Source organism: Corylus avellana, chromosome 3 (genome assembly GCF_965113065.1).
Source record: "Corylus avellana chromosome 3, dhCorAvel1.hap1.2, whole genome shotgun sequence".
NCBI classification, from domain to species: domain Eukaryota; kingdom Viridiplantae; phylum Streptophyta; class Magnoliopsida; order Fagales; family Betulaceae; genus Corylus; species Corylus avellana.
In genome coordinates this window covers 604,929-621,383 of record NC_142492.1, presented here as the reverse complement: position 1 = coordinate 621,383, position 16,455 = coordinate 604,929, and the positions used below count along the sequence as shown (strand labels likewise).

The 16,455-nt window shown below is 36.5% G+C and overlaps 3 protein-coding genes across 5 annotated transcripts; 2 read left to right on the top strand and 1 right to left on the bottom strand.

Annotated features, from left to right (window-relative positions):
- Window positions 1–405: 405 nt before the first annotated feature.
- Window positions 406–9,853, top strand: UKL4 (uridine kinase-like 4). 3 transcript variants are annotated; one of them, XM_059585295.2, is made up of 15 exons: window positions 406–511; window positions 1,936–2,099; window positions 2,671–2,762; window positions 3,070–3,139; window positions 3,632–3,750; window positions 3,985–4,081; window positions 4,943–5,022; window positions 6,551–6,745; window positions 7,077–7,160; window positions 7,263–7,323; window positions 7,987–8,047; window positions 8,346–8,439; window positions 8,530–8,602; window positions 9,120–9,202; window positions 9,328–9,853. In XM_059585295.2, exons 2-15 carry the CDS (start codon window positions 1,946–1,948, stop codon window positions 9,502–9,504), a joined length of 1,440 nt encoding a protein of 479 aa, XP_059441278.1. In that variant the 5' UTR covers window positions 406–511; window positions 1,936–1,945; the 3' UTR covers window positions 9,505–9,853. The 3 variants fall into 3 exon arrangements, with proteins under 3 accessions (XP_059441278.1, XP_088370327.1, XP_059441279.2); XM_088514201.1 differs by having other exon boundaries at window positions 8,346–8,602; XM_059585296.2 differs by lacking the exons at window positions 406–511; window positions 1,936–2,099; window positions 2,671–2,762 and having other exon boundaries at window positions 3,844–4,081; window positions 4,938–5,022.
- Window positions 9,854–10,049: 196 nt separating this feature from the next.
- Window positions 10,050–12,092, top strand: LOC132174707 (fructose-bisphosphate aldolase, cytoplasmic isozyme 1). Its single transcript, XM_059586351.2, has 3 exons — window positions 10,050–10,370; window positions 10,466–11,148; window positions 11,519–12,092. Exons 1-3 carry the CDS (start codon window positions 10,214–10,216, stop codon window positions 11,879–11,881), a joined length of 1,203 nt encoding a protein of 400 aa, XP_059442334.2. The 5' UTR covers window positions 10,050–10,213; the 3' UTR covers window positions 11,882–12,092.
- A 3,777-nt stretch (window positions 12,093–15,869) lies between these two features.
- Window positions 15,870–16,187, bottom strand: LOC132174615 (uncharacterized). The gene has a single exon (XM_059586247.2). The coding sequence runs from the start codon at window positions 16,185–16,187 to the stop codon at window positions 15,870–15,872; it is 318 nt and encodes a 105-aa protein (XP_059442230.2).
- Window positions 16,188–16,455: the final 268 nt, after the last annotated feature.

Genomic DNA, 16,455 nt, shown 5'->3' with positions numbered 1-16,455 from the left:
CTAGTTTTTATAAAATCTGGAAGAATATTCCAAAATCTCCATTTAATCCTTACCCCCTGTCCCCCACCATCTCATTAAGAAAAGAAAAAGAAAAAGAAAAGTTAAAAGAGGTAGACCCCACTTCCGATTCATTGCCAAGTTGGAAGCTCAATCTTAAATAATCAAAATCACAATCACTCCACCCCTACAGGTCCCCACCGAAATATATACATGATTGGTGGCCTTTTTTACTGCTTCACCATACGGACAGGACAGATCTCTCGCTCAGCGGGAGTGGCTCGCAGCGTAATTTCATCCAAACTTCAGGCCCATAAATATAATTCCGAACACGAACTTGGTGCAACGTTCCCATCACCTCCCCAGGATCCACTATAAATACCCTCGACCCAATGTCTCTTTCTGAGACCTACGTAATTGTAAGTTTCTTTTACAACGCGCCCAAAAAGAAATTGCCTCCAAATATCTCTCTCTCTCTCTCTCTCTAGAATTTGCTCTTCCTATTCGTCTTCAGGTATAGTTGATAATCTGCATTTTAATTGTTTTTATTTTTGTTTTTTGTGTTTCGGTAATATATGTTTGATGATATTTTATTGCATTGGTTGATTTGAGTAAATCGGGGATTTTGATTTTTGATTCTGTGATTTTTGGGGAAGTAAGCTGTGTGATTTCTGGTTGTTATGTGGTTTTGATTGGATCTAAAATATGATATTGCCAGGAATGTGGTTTGATTGTATGTTTTAGAGGTTGTTGATGGTTTTGATGGAGATCAGTTGGGATTTGATTTTGAAATTTGAGAATTTTGTGTGTGTATTGATGTTTTTATATGTACTATATATATATATATGTATGTGTGGATGTGTTGCAATGGGAGCGTAAATGGACAATGATGAAACAAGTCGTAGTTGAGGTTTCTTGAGTTGCTTTAAGGTGTCGTGATGCTGCTGACTTGGCGGTGATCGTGCCGTGTTCAATGCAATTAGGGATGTATAGCGATGATTCTGAGTTGACATTGACTTACTTGGGAAATTGGTCCTTGCGGTACACGGAATGAAGGGTCTTATTTGAGACGGTGATAAGCGGGTAGTTTAATTGAAACATGATAAGCGAATTTCAAAACGCTTTGTTGTTGTTGTTGTTTGCTTGAACTAGTGAAAGATAGATAGAATAAAGAGTAGGAATGACTCCTTTAATTCTATAAATAAAGATCGGAAAAAGCCTTGGCATCTTTATAGCTGGGGAGAAGTTTGGATAAGATATAACAACCAAGTTAGCCCACGCAGGTGATTACATATGGCCTTTAGTTTCTTATATAAAGCTTGCACAATCTGTATCTGAGGACAAATTTTGCAAATGTCATCCAGGAGCTCGGAATACTCCTGGTCCTGCTCATAAACTAGGTGGGCAGCTTTTTGGGTGTATGGAGAAGGGAAAGTGGACGGTAAGTGGGCTTGTACTAAAAGATCAAGATTAGGCTGTCGTTGGGTGGCTTGACCAAAACCAAACCTGAGCTCACTAAGCTTTGGTTGCCTGTTTAGACTTCTTTTTTGTTTGCTTACATCTCTTTGTCAAATTCTGTACCTCGGTCCTAAGCATGCCATTAATTTTCTGACATCCAAGTACTTTTAGAGAATGATCACACTCACCCAACCCAATTTTCTCCTGAACATAGCATTGAGTGACTTGTACCCTTGACCTTTTACCTTGTGATTGGTTTGCTTGCTTTGTATCTACAATCTAAAAGAGTTAAAATGGGTCATTCTGCATAAGTTAACTGCATCAAGTACCTACTTGCATGTGAAATTTACAGAAGTTTTACTTTCAGTCTTTCAGAGGATAGCAGAACAGTTTAAATTTGTATATAGTCTGAAATTTCATATTGATGTTTTCTCCACTTATGATCTCCTTTGTGCTTTGTTCTTAAAATTTCATGTGCAGGTCTCTGCCCATGGGTTCTAACTCAGTTGCGGATTTAATAGAGGCCTCCTCAGGGGTTCATTTTTCTGGATTTCACATGGATTCTCTGGAGCAGGGAATTAAAGAGATGGAACTACCAACAACTTCTGCGACTGAAGATTTGCATAAACAGCCTTTTGTCATTGGTAAGTGTTGGTGTGGAAGTATGTGCAAATTTATTTTATTATTTTGAAAAGCAGCAGAAGGTAGTGCAACCCTATCATACTTGAAGTGAAAAGGGTGCCCGTAAAATGAAGAAGATAGAAAGGAACACTGATTGGTATTTCTGGTTTGATATGCATTTGGAAGTATCCAACATACACAGGTGAAGATTGATGGTTTTACCATGGGCAATCCTCTTACCTGTCTTGAACCAGAAACTTGCATGAAAAAGAAACTTGAGTGATTGTAGCCAGTAGTTACAGCTAGAAATGCAATTACCGTTTTATGCGTGTATTTCTGAATCTTGAATGTTGTGACTTATATCTGTTCATTCTAAATCTATTATAGCAGAGCCCAGTTAAAGAGTTAGTGAGTTCCGAGTGTGTACAAGTTTTTGATTCTACAGCATTACTTTTACTTTCAACAATTGACCTATGGTGTTGGTATGCCCACTGTTTTATTAAACTATTATGTATCACTATAAGGAACTAGCATATTTTCATTTGTTCTTCATCTTCATCCAAAACATTTATTTTCAAATGTATTTTGTGGCAGGGGTTGGTGGGGGAGCGGCATCTGGTAAGACAACAGTTTGTGATTTGATTATCCAGCAGCTTCATGATCAACGTGTTGTACTAGTTAACCAGGTAAATTCTGTTTTTTTTTTTTTTGTTAAATTCAAATGCTTTTAGGAGATTGAATAGAGAAGTTTATTCTAATGTTAACTGTCTTTTTTGACTTAAAATAGTAAAATATTGAGAAAAAATAAAAATAAAAATCAAGTGTATGCAAGTGTCTTGTGCTGTTTCTGCTCCTTTAAATTTAGTTGGGATCTTCTAATAATTCCTTTAATAATCTATTTTGCAGTTTCTGGATGGTTTGGTCCTTTTTCTTTCTTCTTTCTTTTGTGTTTGATAGTGAAAAATAGATTCATGCTAGGTTTTCTTACTGCAGGATTCCTTTTATCATACTTTGGCTGAGGAGGAACTTAGCCTAGTACATGACTACAATTTTGACCATCCTGGTAAGGGCAATTCTGGAACTAAAGTCTGAAGAATATCATTAAAACAATGACATTTATAGAATTTCCCCAGTTATTCACTGGAATAAGCTTTCTTTAACCCTTTGCTTCTACTTAGTTATTAACCAAGTTTATCATATATCTTCCCAGTAAAGAATTGCGTTTTTGGAAATGGTTCAAGTAGGTTACGAGTAGCTTCTAGTGTTATAGATTTATCAAAGGGCTACCACTTACTAGTAATGTCAATTCCTGTACATCCATTGGTTATAGGATTTATCACTGTCTGTAAAAATCATATAAATAGTTCATTAGTAAGGTAGTAAGGCACCACTTACCTAAAAAGAAAAGGTTAGTAAGGCACATTCAATTTATTCAGTTTGTAGCCTTGATAAACATAAGCATGGTGTTTATTATTCTTTTCTTGTGCTTGCTGTTTGGTTCAATTTGTGCTTGTTGAATTGATTCTTCTTAATGCTAAATTACCTTTTTGGTCAGATGCTTTTGACACCGAAAAACTGTTATGTGTTATGGAAAAGTTGAGGCATGGGCAAGCAGTAGATATTCCAAACTACGATTTCAAGAGTTACAAACACAATGTGTTTCCAGCAAGAAGGGTACAGTTTTCATAACTGTGTGCTACAATATATATCATTCTACCTTCCCCCTCCCCCACCCCCTCCCCCACTCTTTTGTTTTTTTCCTTGTAGAAAGAGCTACTGCAGAGATCTTGGGAGTGACAACTACCTGCATTGGAATTTTGGGTTTTGGTTCTTTTCTTTACAAGAGTTCAATGACATTAATATATTTGACACTGCAAATAAAGATACTTGTTATATTGCCATCGGCAGGTAAACCCTTCAGATGTTATACTTTTGGAAGGCATACTCGTTTTCCACGATCCACGAGTCAGAGATTTGATGAATATGAAGATATTTGTCGATACAGGTCCTCTATTTTTATTTTCCGTTTTTAGAATTTAGATGTTATACTACATATCTCAAGCTTATCAGATTTACTAGAACTTGTATTTTGTAAAATACAGTGTAGCATTACTATTATTATCATTATTTTTTTAATAATTTGCATTTAAAGTTCTTTACACGGGTCCGAAATTTACCCAACAGGGGTGGGTACATGAATTGCCCTTGCCTTGGAAGGGTTCCTCGTTATAAAAAAAAAAACGTATTTTAATATATTGGCCATTAGAAGTTTTCTATGAGGAATATTTCGGATCTGTAGTTCCGATTTTTGTTACGATGAAGCCAGTTGCATCTTAAGAACCTGGCGCCTTGCACCTGACTTTTTATATTTTTTTCTTATCCTATATTTGCTCTTTATATGAGAAAATGAGGCTTAGGTAGACTTCCAATACTGTAAGTTCAGCATGTGTTTTGAGTCCTATAACTTACAATTTGTTACCTGAACTAATGCATTTGAACTCATAAGTGTACCTGACAAAGTGTTTAGTTGCTTGGGACTTGCACTTCTTGTGAATGAAATGTATTAATTCTTCTAAACAACATAAGGTACATTTATATAATTCAACCGTCATGGTCTTGGAGATATAAGAATTTAGATGTCACCAGAATTTACCTGCTGTGTACGTGCTACAATTGTCATATGGCACTGTTGCTTTGGTTCCTTCAGATGCTCTTTTCTTGTGTATTGTTGACACCAACTGTTGATATTTCTACTAAAAGAATGATTTTTTTTTTCTTGATATATGTAGTTAAGAATGTATTTGATGTGATTTCATTGTGTTACTAAGTTGGACTGTTACTTCACATTGTAAAATTTTCAGTGCAGATGCTGATGTTCGTCTAGCAAGAAGGATAAGGCGTGACACTGCTGAGAAGGGCAGGGATATTGGTGCAGTACTTGATCAGGTTGGTAACTTTTCAATTTATCAATTGCGCTAGCATAAATATCTTAACCATAATTTCTTAATCTGTTATTGGTTTTAAGCTTGCTGCACTAGTGAACGAACCATAAGGCTTTGTGTTAGCAACGCAATGAATATATATATATATATATAGTGGCAGTCTTCCTTTCATTTCCAAGGCTCCCCAAGCTCTGTTTTGGCTCACAAACTTAAGGCCTTGAAAACTGACCTAAAATTCTGGAACTAGGAAGCGATTGACAATGTGGAGAGCCCAAAAAAAGAATCTCTTGGAGGAGTTAAGTTTTCTTGATGGTTTGGAGGAAGAGACAGAGTGATGAAGACAAATGGAGGAAAGACATATTTATTAGTGAAATGGAGAGGGTTAACCTTGTTGGAGGCAAGAGTCTAACTAAGTTATTAGTGAAATGGAAAGACATAGTTATTAGTGGGTGGGGGTCTGAAACTTGTTTTTGTTCAACCGTGCTCTTTTTAGGTAAGTGGCTTTGGCACTTTGTGCATGAGAGTCCTTATGGAGAATTGTAGTGAGCTCTAGCTCATGGGTGCGTGGTGTTCTAATGAGGTTCATGGGTTGTATTAGGTGAGTATGGAAAAATATTAGTAGGGGTTCGGCGGTGTTTTTTTGGTCATACCAGTTGTCTTAGGTTAGCTTTGATTATGCCTAGAAGAATAGTAGACTCTCGCTTGTTGGAGAGGGTTGGGAGATAGTCCTCATTGTGTAGCTGTGTGGAAGTTGGTTCCGGCCTGCCTTTTGTGGTGTCTTTGGAAGGAAATAAATGATTTGAAAATCACGAGAGGACAGCGGTGGAACTAAATTATTTCTTCTTCAAAACTCTTTATCCTTGGACAACTGCCTTAGATTTTAATTTGCTTAGTTTTCATGATTTTCTTAACTTGTTTTCTCTTTCTAGTTAGATATTTCTCTTGTATACTCCCTCTGTACTTAGTTTGGGCCTCTAATGATATTTCGTTTACTTATTTATTTATTTATTTTATATATATATATATATATATATATATATATATATAAACTTAGAAGTGGATTATTAGAGATAGGTGTTGGGTTTTTTAGTATATCTCTAAGGATTCTCCTATACCTGTGTTCTTGGATGTCTCTCCTTTTTAATAAATCACTTATCATAAAACAGAAAAAGATTGGTGTTGGGTTTAAGCTCTTGAATTTACTAGATTATACTATTTTATGTATATTTTTGTACTTCATGCCTTTATATATTTCAGGGGAGAGACTTATCAAAAAAAAAAAAAAAGAAAGAAAGAAGAAAGATTTTTTGTTTTTGTTTTCTAGGGAGGGTTCTATTGGGTTTGCTACTTTGTTTTGTTATATAATATCTATGTATATGTTTTCGTTTGTTTGTATATGGGCGCTAAGTTCTCTTACATTTGATCACCATTTATATGAAGTTGGATGAAGGACTTTATATATTCTATCTTATTTCTGAGTGTGTATGTTGCATTCCTATTTGCATTATTTTGATACACTTGTTTTGATGCAGTACTCCAAATTTGTGAAACCTGCTTTTGATGACTTTATCCTTCCTACAAAGAAGTACGCTGATATCATTATTCCCCGTGGGGGAGATAATCATGTAGCCATTGATTTGATTGTACAACATATTCGTACGAAGCTTGGTCAGCATGATCTCTGTAAAATATACCCTAATTTATATGTCATTCATTCAACTTTTCAGGTATCCCTTGCTTCCTACTTATTAACCTTTTTAAATAGAGTGTAATGCTAGAAGTAAGACTTTTGTCGCCTTTTTATCCCCTCAAAAGTGATGTGTCTTTTAAAATCAGCATTGGATTTGGGATAATCACTATTGGATTTTGATCCAATGGTGATTTAAAAGCACATCATCTTTGGAAGGATAAAAGGGGGACAAAAGTCCTACTTTTAGCATTACTCTTTTAATGATGTTCTAGTGATGTAATTTTACTGGAGCTTCAAAGTTTATGTGTCTATGAGGGTTAATAGAGCATGGTTCTTTGAGTCTAATAATTATTCTTGGTCTCATGCAGATACGGGGTATGCATACCCTTATACGTGATTCTCAAACAACGAAGCATGACTTTATTTTCTATGCTGATCGTTTAATCCGTTTGGTGGGTTTGTGTTCCTTTCAGCCAATGGGTCATTTGATGGTTTCTTTACTTAGATTCTTTAATTAGTTTTATTTTTCATCAAGATTCCTGCATCTTGACCAGGTTGTTGAACATGGACTTGGACACCTTCCATTTACCGAAATGCAAGTGATCACTCCAACTGGTAAGCTGGTGTTAATGTACTTTTATGGGTTTTTGAAATATTGATATTGGTTTATATGGGAACTCAATTGTTGTTGATTACATTCACCTGAAAACTATCAGCTGAAGAAAGTTTTTGGATGTGTTATCATGTGAATATTATATGCTTTAGTGCGACGTGGAAGTGCTTTTCTTTTTCAGTAGTTAATTATGACGTGGACGATGCGCTTGTTGGTCCTCTGGTTACATGAAAATTGTTTATTCTTGTATATTTTAGTTACTGTACAACTCAGACGATCAATATTAGTTATATGCTTTGAAGCATCTTATAGGGAAATTTCAGATTTCATATTTTCCATGATATCTCCATTAATATTTTTCTTGGTACAGCTTGTATTATTGAGAGACGTCAATCAAGTAATTCCCACTTTTTTTAAGCTATTAAAAGAAACTTGAGGTCTTACATGCCAGATATTGAAAATTATTCCCCATTCTTGTACATATGGGTGAATATATTACAGAAATTCAAAGTTAAATGAAGTGGTAACTCGCAAGCTATATCTTTTTTCTTCGTGATGCTGAGAAATGACAATGCAGCTAATGTGATTTTAATGAGAAGTCAGTTTTATGTTTTGTTTCTTTATTATGTGTTGCTTTTACAACATTGTCCCTTCTGTAAATACAGGGTCCGTGTATACTGGTGTGGATTTCTGTAAGAGGTTATGCGGTGTCTCTGTCATCAGGAGGTAGTCCAAATACTCAAAGCGCACATATATTAGCGATTTTTTTCTTCTAAAAGTTAATTTTTTATTTGACATCTTTAATTCAAGAATATAATTTGATGATCTTTTTGATGCTCTGGAAGTAGAAGTATCAAAATCTCAAAATTTCATACAATGATAGCTGGATCATTTGGCTTCAGAATTATTTTTTTCTCAAAACCATTTTGTCCTCTACACATGGTGTACTTGGCATCCTTTCAAATTTTGAACCCCCTTTCCATTGTCATTGTTGGATGTTAAGCATTTTCCTAACTGATGCCAGTGGTGAGAGTATGGAGAATGCTTTGCGAGCATGTTGTAAAGGTATCAAGATTGGGAAGATTCTTATTCATAGAGAAGGTGATAACGGCCAGCAGGTTTGTGCTTCTCTATCTGTGTTTGTGTGTGCATGTGTTCATTTCCTTGGTTCTGACCTTTTTTTTTTGTATGTTTCATTTACTGGGCAGCTAATCTATGAAAAGTTGCCAACAGACATCTCAGAAAGGCATGTGTTACTGTTGGATCCTATCCTAGGGACAGGTTCGTTGTTCTCAGATAAAAACCACTATCCTTTTTGAGTAGCTATTGGTTCTTTTAGAAGGGACTATGTATAGTTTCATGCTCGTGGGACATCATTATTTTCCATCTCCATCCCATTTTAGTCACATACATCACAAAGAATATGTATGAGCTTGCTTTAGAGTGCGTTTGGGATTGCAATTTTGCATCTCGAAAATGCCAATTTTAAACCAAATTGTAAAAAATGTATTGTTTGAGAGTACATTTTTTTTAAAAAAAAATAAAAAAAAATTGCGATTTAAAAACATAGAAAAATTTGTGTTTTCAAATGCAAGCAAGTGCGTGCGTTTATAAAAACCCACAATTTTATGGGTTAAATTACGATTTTATCAAATGCTTAATTACATTTTTCAAATTGCAGGTTTAAAATCGTAAACCTAAATGAACACTTAAATAAAGCAAGGTTTGATTGTTACCGAGGATAAGAACAGTTATAAGAGCTTATAATTTTTTTTTTTTTTTTTTTTTTCTTCTTCAGGGAATTCGGCTGTTCAAGCTATCTCTCTACTTATAAGGAAGGGTGTGCCTGAGTCCAACATTATATTTCTTAATCTCATATCAGTAAGTTAACTTTGTCCAGAAGTGCTTCTGGTTGTTGTAATGCCTATTACCTTCAAACCATTTTCTTTCGCATGACTATGCTTAGAGTCGCTCCTAGTAATGCTGCATTGTTAATCTCTCACCAGGCACCTCAGGGTGTACACATGGTCTGCAAAAGCTTCCCAAGGATAAAGATTGTGACTTCTGAGATTGAACTTGGTCTAAATAAAGATTTCCGTGTCATACCTGGCATGGGTGAGTTTGGAGACCGATATTTCGGAACGGATGACGACGACCAGCTAATGGTGGCCTCTTCAGAGTAGTTCCATTAGTCCAAATCCTCATTTTCAGTTGATCACGAGCAGGGAATTTGGAGAGACAGCTGAATTTGCTTAATTGCTATTGTCCGCATCTGGCAATTGAGAACTTTTGAAACAATTTTGACTCGGTTGAACTTAGAAATTTATCATCCTTTTTACATTTTATTTTATTTTATTTTTCCTTTTATAGAAACTCTTTGCACGCTAGGGGGGTGGTTGGTTGCAAAGCCATTTGTTTCTATAATTTTTAATCACAGCATAAAATGCGTCTCGGATGGCAAGGCCTCCACATGATATTTGTATTTATGAACCCGGACATAATTTTATATTACAAACATTCTTTGTTCCGTCATCTTTTTTTTACACTACACTACTCTAAACGTTGGTGTTTTTATTCTAATAATAATATTAAATTATTAATTAATCAAAAGATGCGTCTCTAATGTTTCTTGATTTTGGAAGCAGATTGAGACGGGTTACTAAAAAAGAAATAGAAAAAAAAGATTAATCGAAACCACCTCTTTCAAGTAGTGGAAAGAACAAAGTGGATGACGGGGGAGCGCTTTTCCACACAATTTCGAGTTCACGTGAGGTGAGTATGGATCTTATTAGCAGTGGATGAGTTGCCACTGGGGCAAGAGAGTGATCACTCATTGCTTTATCCGAGGATGATAAGCCCCTCGGTGGGCTAATTTTGGACACGTGGCGATGCATGGCTTGGTTGGGATTCCCCGGGTATATTCGATGGAAGCTGATCTATATAGGTTGGTGCTCGTGTAAACTAGTTTTTGCACTTTCGCCCTCTTTATCCAACTCAATATACCGTCTCGTACCTTCAACCATGTCGGCCTTTGAAGGAAAGTATGCAGGTACTCTCTCTCTCTCTTTTACACAACATTTCTGCGTAATGTTTGTTGATTTCTTGATGATGAAACGGAAAACAATGGTGGTTTTGTTTCTGCAGAGGAGCTTGTGAAGAATGCCAGGTACATTGCGACCCCTGGGAAGGGCATTTTGGCAGCTGACGAGAGCACCGGCACCATTGGAAAGCGTCTAGCCAGTATTAACGTGGAGAACATCGAGTCCAATCGCCAAGCCCTGCGGGAGCTCCTCTTCACCTCTCCTAACGCCCTCACCCATCTCTCCGGTGTCATCCTCTTCGAGGAGACCCTCTACCAAAATACCTCGGACGGAAAACCTTTTGTCGAGGTCCTTCTAGAAAACAACGTCATTCCAGGCATCAAGGTCGACAAGGGCACCGTCGAGTTGGCCGGCACCAACGGCGAAACCACCACCCAAGGCTTCGACTCGCTCGGAGCGCGGTGCCAGCAGTACTACAAGGCCGGCGCACGCTTTGCAAAGTGGCGTTCCGTTCTCAAGATTGGCCCTCACGAGCCCTCCGAGCTGTCAATCCAACAAAACGCCCAAGGCTTGGCTCGCTACGCCATCATTTGCCAGGAGAATGGGCTGGTGCCAATTGTTGAGCCTGAGATTTTAACTGATGGGTCTCATGACATCCAGAAATGCGCTGCTGTTACTGAGATCGTGCTTGCAGCAGTCTTCAAGGCTCTCAATGATCACCATGTTCTCCTTGAAGGCACACTCCTAAAGCCCAACATGGTTACCCCTGGCTCTGATAGCCCGAAGGTAATCAATGCACTCGTTCCTCTCCTCTCCGGTTCAATTAGTTATAATGGACGATATTTTTATGCATAAAAGGACAAAAATACTCTTCAATTATAATTAACTGGATTGGATATTCTCCAGTTCATTTTTATTTTCATATATAAGAAAATGGTAATTTTCATTTCAAATTCTCTCAATTTCCTTCTGTTAGTGCATTTAGAAGGGTAATTTTGTCCAAAAGTTTAAACCTCAAAAAAATTTAGACAAATTTACCCTTTCTAAATGTACTAACAGGAGGAAATGAAGGGGATTTAAAATGAAAATGATCATTTTCCTCATATATATATATATATATATATATATAGCTTTTCCTAAATGCATTGTTGCACAGGTAGCGCCTAAGGTGATTGCTGAGTACACAGTCACTGCACTCCACCGGACTGTCCCGGCGGCAGTGCCAGGGATTGTGTTTTTATCTGGCGGGCAAAGCGAGGAGGAGGCAACGCGTAATCTTAACGCAATGAATAGGTTGGAGGTGCTGAAGCCATGGACTCTTTCCTTCTCGTTTGGGCGAGCTTTGCAACAAAGCACGCTCAAGACATGGGCTGGAAAGAAGGAGAATGTAGGGAAAGCTCAGGAGACGTTCTTGGTGAGGTGCAAGGCTAACTCGGAGGCCACTCTAGGAAAGTATACCGGCGGGGGTGATGGTGGTTTGGCTTCTGAGAGTTTGTTTGTCAAGGGTTACAAGTACTGATGTGGCCTGGCCTCTACATGGAATGGAGTTTTATTATATAATTCCTAATGCAATTGTAACTTCACTCTTTACTGCTTACTTATACTTATTCTACAAAGAGAAATGTTTTGTTTCGATCTTCTTTTGTCAATTTTTACATAAAAGATGGACAAATTTACTATTGAATTTGTAAATTTAATGATGAATTTACTAAAGAGATGAGTTATATATAGATGGATGAGTAACATCTTTCTACAGCCGAATGGGACCAAATTAAAATCCCTCACTTTGCTTTAATTTCTTAAGGCTCTCCAAGAAACTAGAGTTTTTTTTTTTTTTTTTTTTTTGAATGGGAAACTGAGCTTTTTGCCATAAAAAAACTACTTGTAAATTCAAATTAATGCAAAGAAAGAGGTAGTAGCTAGTTATATTAATCTTCTTTCACATCCTTAAAATGACAAACCTAGCTTTCTTAAAAGGACACAATACATACACATATATATATAATATTGAACTGAAAATGATTAATTTTTTCCATAACAAACGCTAGAGAGAGCAAATTCATGGGGAAGAACGCTCCAGCACTTCTTCATCATTGCTGGGCCGGGTTCTCCTCGTTGGAATAATCCACTTGCTTGAAGAAGTAATACAATCCCACAATCTTCCGTTTCAACTCGTGAAAGTCTTTCAGTGCACGAATATAAATGCGTAGATTTATTTGCATGGCAAACACAGTTTCTGCCATGCCTAAAACAGCACTTCAAGATGACTATATATATAAAGAAATAATGAGATTCTCTTCACTTGCTTGATCTCTCCGAGCTAGTGTTCATGCTTATATATATAGTGATGATGGGTTAGGAGAGGGTAGAGAAAAGGAGCTGCTCATGATATGCATTGTTCATAGCCGGGAAGCTTCTGGGAATGTCACTTTGTGTTCATTTTAAGTAAAGCTAGGGCTGGCCATTCCTTTCAATACCTCTTTTTGATGATGAAATGGATATGAACCCGCCTACAGGCATTATTTAGGCATGGGGGTTGTTGAGATTTATTTATAAAAGAACAAAGGATTTGACATCACATTAAGAGACTTCTCATATATCTACCTTTTACATGGAATTCACTATCACTAATAATTTAACTACTTACTCGTCTTAAAAGTTTAAATTAATAAAAATGAATAAATTTAAGTATTTAATTAATATTCTAATATATGACGATGATAATAGTGACTAAGGCTTCGTTATGATTTCTACAAAGTTTCGCTTATATTACTAACACCCAAGTGATCATGAAAGGAATATGAGCCAGAGTAAGGGATTTCTTTGGAATATAAGGCTTGCAGATGGGATTCTTTGAAATAGTAATGTTATATGTTACATTTTTATTTTATTGAACTGATGTGACAGTGTCTATCAACCATAGTTAAAAAAAATAAATAAATAAAAAATTACGGATTGACGGACACTACTACGTGCATTAGTCAGTGAGATTGCACCGAATTCTATTTCACTTAATTGGACAAAGTTGTAGCTTTCTGCATAAGAGCTAGCTTTTGATGTGGGGCTGCTACCAAATTTGAAGACAGGACTTGGGATGGTGCTTATGATAATGAAATTCACAAGAACAAGAAGCTTCTTAATTTTCTAAAATTGATTAAATTTCCACGAAGCATTTATCTCATTGTACTCCCTTATAGCCTGGCCTATAGGGAAACCGAAAGGCAAGTAACTATTTTACAAAACAAATAACCGCGTGTTGGGGTTTCTAATTCGGTTGATTCTCCACTGGAGGCCTGGAATTTACACATTGTTGCTCTAATGAGCGTACTTTTCTTAATAGATTGCAATAATCAGAGTGGCGCACCAGAAGCGTGGTGGGCCAACGGTCTTGGGTTGGATTGAGCTACTATTGGACGAGGGACAGGATTTTGGCCGGCCCATACAAATCTTGTCCAACGTATTTGGGTCTCGTAATTTCTTTTTCCCATGGAGAAAGGGGGATGAAAAAAGAAGAAAGACTTTGGTCTTAGATTTTTTATTTTTTATGTTTTGTGAAAATCCATCTCTCTTTTATGTGCCAGCTGAGTCGTATAGTAAATTTTAATATAAATTTTAATCATTTAATTAATATTTTAACATCATTTACTTCGTACAAACAAACCCTAACAAACCCTAAGTAGTCGGCCGAGTGTAATTCACATGATGGATTTATTCCTTTTATTCTCCTTTTCATCATTCGCCTTTATCTCCAAGTCCACCGGGTGAATTTTGAATTCGCTGAAAAATTAAGAGGAAGAAAACGAGTGAAAACAGAACAAGGGGTAATTAATTATATTCCATACGAAAAAAGAAAAGAAAAAAAGGGTTTGTTGTGTTACCTCCATTGAACATCTTTAGCATCAGATTCATGAGGAAAAGGAACTAAGCGTTTCCCATCAATATAATACCTTATTCCATTAAAAACGCAAACAATATCAAGGGAGAAATCTTCCAACTGTTCATCGGTAGGGTGTCTTTTGCTAGAATCCGGATGACGGAAGAAGTAAAACAATTGCTTAATCTTCTTTGTTAGCTCATCAAAGCTACTGAATTCACGAACATTGAGGGTTGAAGTGATGGAGATGTTTTTGAACTTAACTTCTGTCATGCCTAGAGCACCAATATATATGAAACGATCGAGGAAGAGAGTGAAGCTGAAATTCTGTGGTAATCTGTGCCTGCAGGCTGCAGCCATGCATGTTTATTTATATGCAGTTGATGGGGGTGGGGCATGTGGAAGGAGAAAAAGCGTGGTTCTTTTGCATTTATTCGTTGCAGGCTTAGAGAATTTCACATTTACGAAGGAAATATCATTTTTTTTGTTTTTTTGTTTTTTGTGTGTAATGAATAAAAAGTCATGCCTTAATAATTAATTACAGCAATTCTTGGCATTTTTTTTTCTAGGGTTAAATACTTTCAGCTCTTGTGGTTTTACAATTTTATTTTTTGTGCGCCCCCTAAGTTTCAATTAGTATAACAAATGGTACCTTGGTAATGGAAAAAAACGGAGATGGTACATCCGTTTAAATTCTATCCAAAATTTGATGAAAAACCACATCAACATCATTAAAAAATCGACATGTGTTCATATATTAATTAAAAATACAAAATAAACATATTATAATTTTTTTTTTTTTTTTTTTAAAAAAAAATTTGGGGAAAAAAGGTTTGGCCCTTGGGGGCGGTTTGGGGCCAATTAAAAAAAAAAAAAATTAGGGTTGGCCCTTGGGTGTGGTTTGGCCACCCTAAAGGGCCAAAGGGGTGGCTCGAGCCACCCCTTTTACACTAGTTTGTTTATTTGTTTGTTTGTTTATTTATTTATTTATTTTTTAATTTTTTAATATTTTTAATTAATATATAGACACAAGTCGATTTTTTAATGGTGCTAATGTGGCTTTTCATCAAATTTTGGACAAAATTTAGATAAAGGTACCATCTCCCTTTTTTTCCATTACCCAGACACCATTTGTGATACGAATTGAAACCTAGAGAGTAAAAAATAAAGTCGTTAATTAAACTAAAGGGGGCTGAAAGGTATTTAACCCTTTATAATCAAAAGGGAAAGGGAAAATGATTACAAAAGGGAGTATCTCCCACTCTTAATCCGAAGGAAAGGGAGAAAAGGGGAACAAGCAAAATGTTTCCAAACACATTGTAAGAACCGGTTCATTTAACATACTAAGTGTTAGAGCTCATTTATTGACGGGCAACTTGAACCATACTTGAGAGACAGTGCATGTGGAGGATTAAATTAACCCTTTGTTAATTTGTTTGTGTGTGTGGGGGGGGGGGGTGGGGGAGAAGGGAAGAATGATCAAACTATATGAAAGGGTCTTAGAATTCAGCTCAAGCTTCAAGCAAGATTATACAAAAGCAGTTAAACCATGCCAATATTGCATGATGAAACAGTAACACCAGATCATTCATGACAAACCAAGAAGAAAAACTTAAAAAAAAGAAAACCTTCATCAAGTGAACACAGAAGGCAGGCTAACAACGGTCTCTCCACGGTGAAACAGGCGCTTCCATGTTTTCACAATACTGATCACTCGTTTGTGAGTACCAACAACTCTTGCCGCAAACATGCTCTTCCTCAGCTTCTTTAATCTCCTCCCAATCTTAACCTTCAACCTACATATCCTAATTCTCAAAACTGATGGACTCTTTCGTGAGTCCGCCTGCAAAAGCACTTTCTGGATCAACAACTGTGCCAGCCGATGCCTTTTCTCTTCTAGGTCTTCATTGTCGATCTTTGAGTAAGCATACTGTCTTCTCAGAAGAGCCATTAATTTCCCTTATCTATGAAAACCAGGGATATATGGAGCTCAGTGAGCTGAAATGATAACACTGGAGGTATATTTATTATAGAGCAATTAATATATTGAAGAGTTTTGCCGGCAATATTGAAGGGTTGGTCATAGCTGAGAAGGTCACATATATCTGCAATATATGAAGCTGGCATGCATGTGCACCTCATGCATGTATTTGTACAAAAATAATGGAGGAGAAAACTCCATGGCCAGTCTCTTAGCTGGCCTTACATCATCGCGTCAA

Coding starts and splice junctions, on each gene's coding strand:
- UKL4 (XM_088514201.1), top strand. CDS start 1,946: ATGGGTTCTAACTCAGTTGCGGATTTAATAGAGGCCTCCTCAGGGGTT. Junction 5,023..6,550: donor TTGGTGCAGTACTTGATCAG/GTTGGTAACTTT, acceptor GTTTTGATGCAG/TACTCCAAATTTGTGAAACC. Junction 8,603..9,119: donor GGATCCTATCCTAGGGACAG/GTTCGTTGTTCT, acceptor TTTCTTCTTCAG/GGAATTCGGCTGTTCAAGCT.
- LOC132174707 (XM_059586351.2), top strand. CDS start 10,214: ATGGCTTGGTTGGGATTCCCCGGGTATATTCGATGGAAGCTGATCTAT. Junction 10,371..10,465: donor CTTTGAAGGAAAGTATGCAG/GTACTCTCTCTC, acceptor TTGTTTCTGCAG/AGGAGCTTGTGAAGAATGCC. Junction 11,149..11,518: donor CTGGCTCTGATAGCCCGAAG/GTAATCAATGCA, acceptor ATTGTTGCACAG/GTAGCGCCTAAGGTGATTGC.
- LOC132174615 (XM_059586247.2), bottom strand. CDS start 16,187: ATGGCTCTTCTGAGAAGACAGTATGCTTACTCAAAGATCGACAATGAA.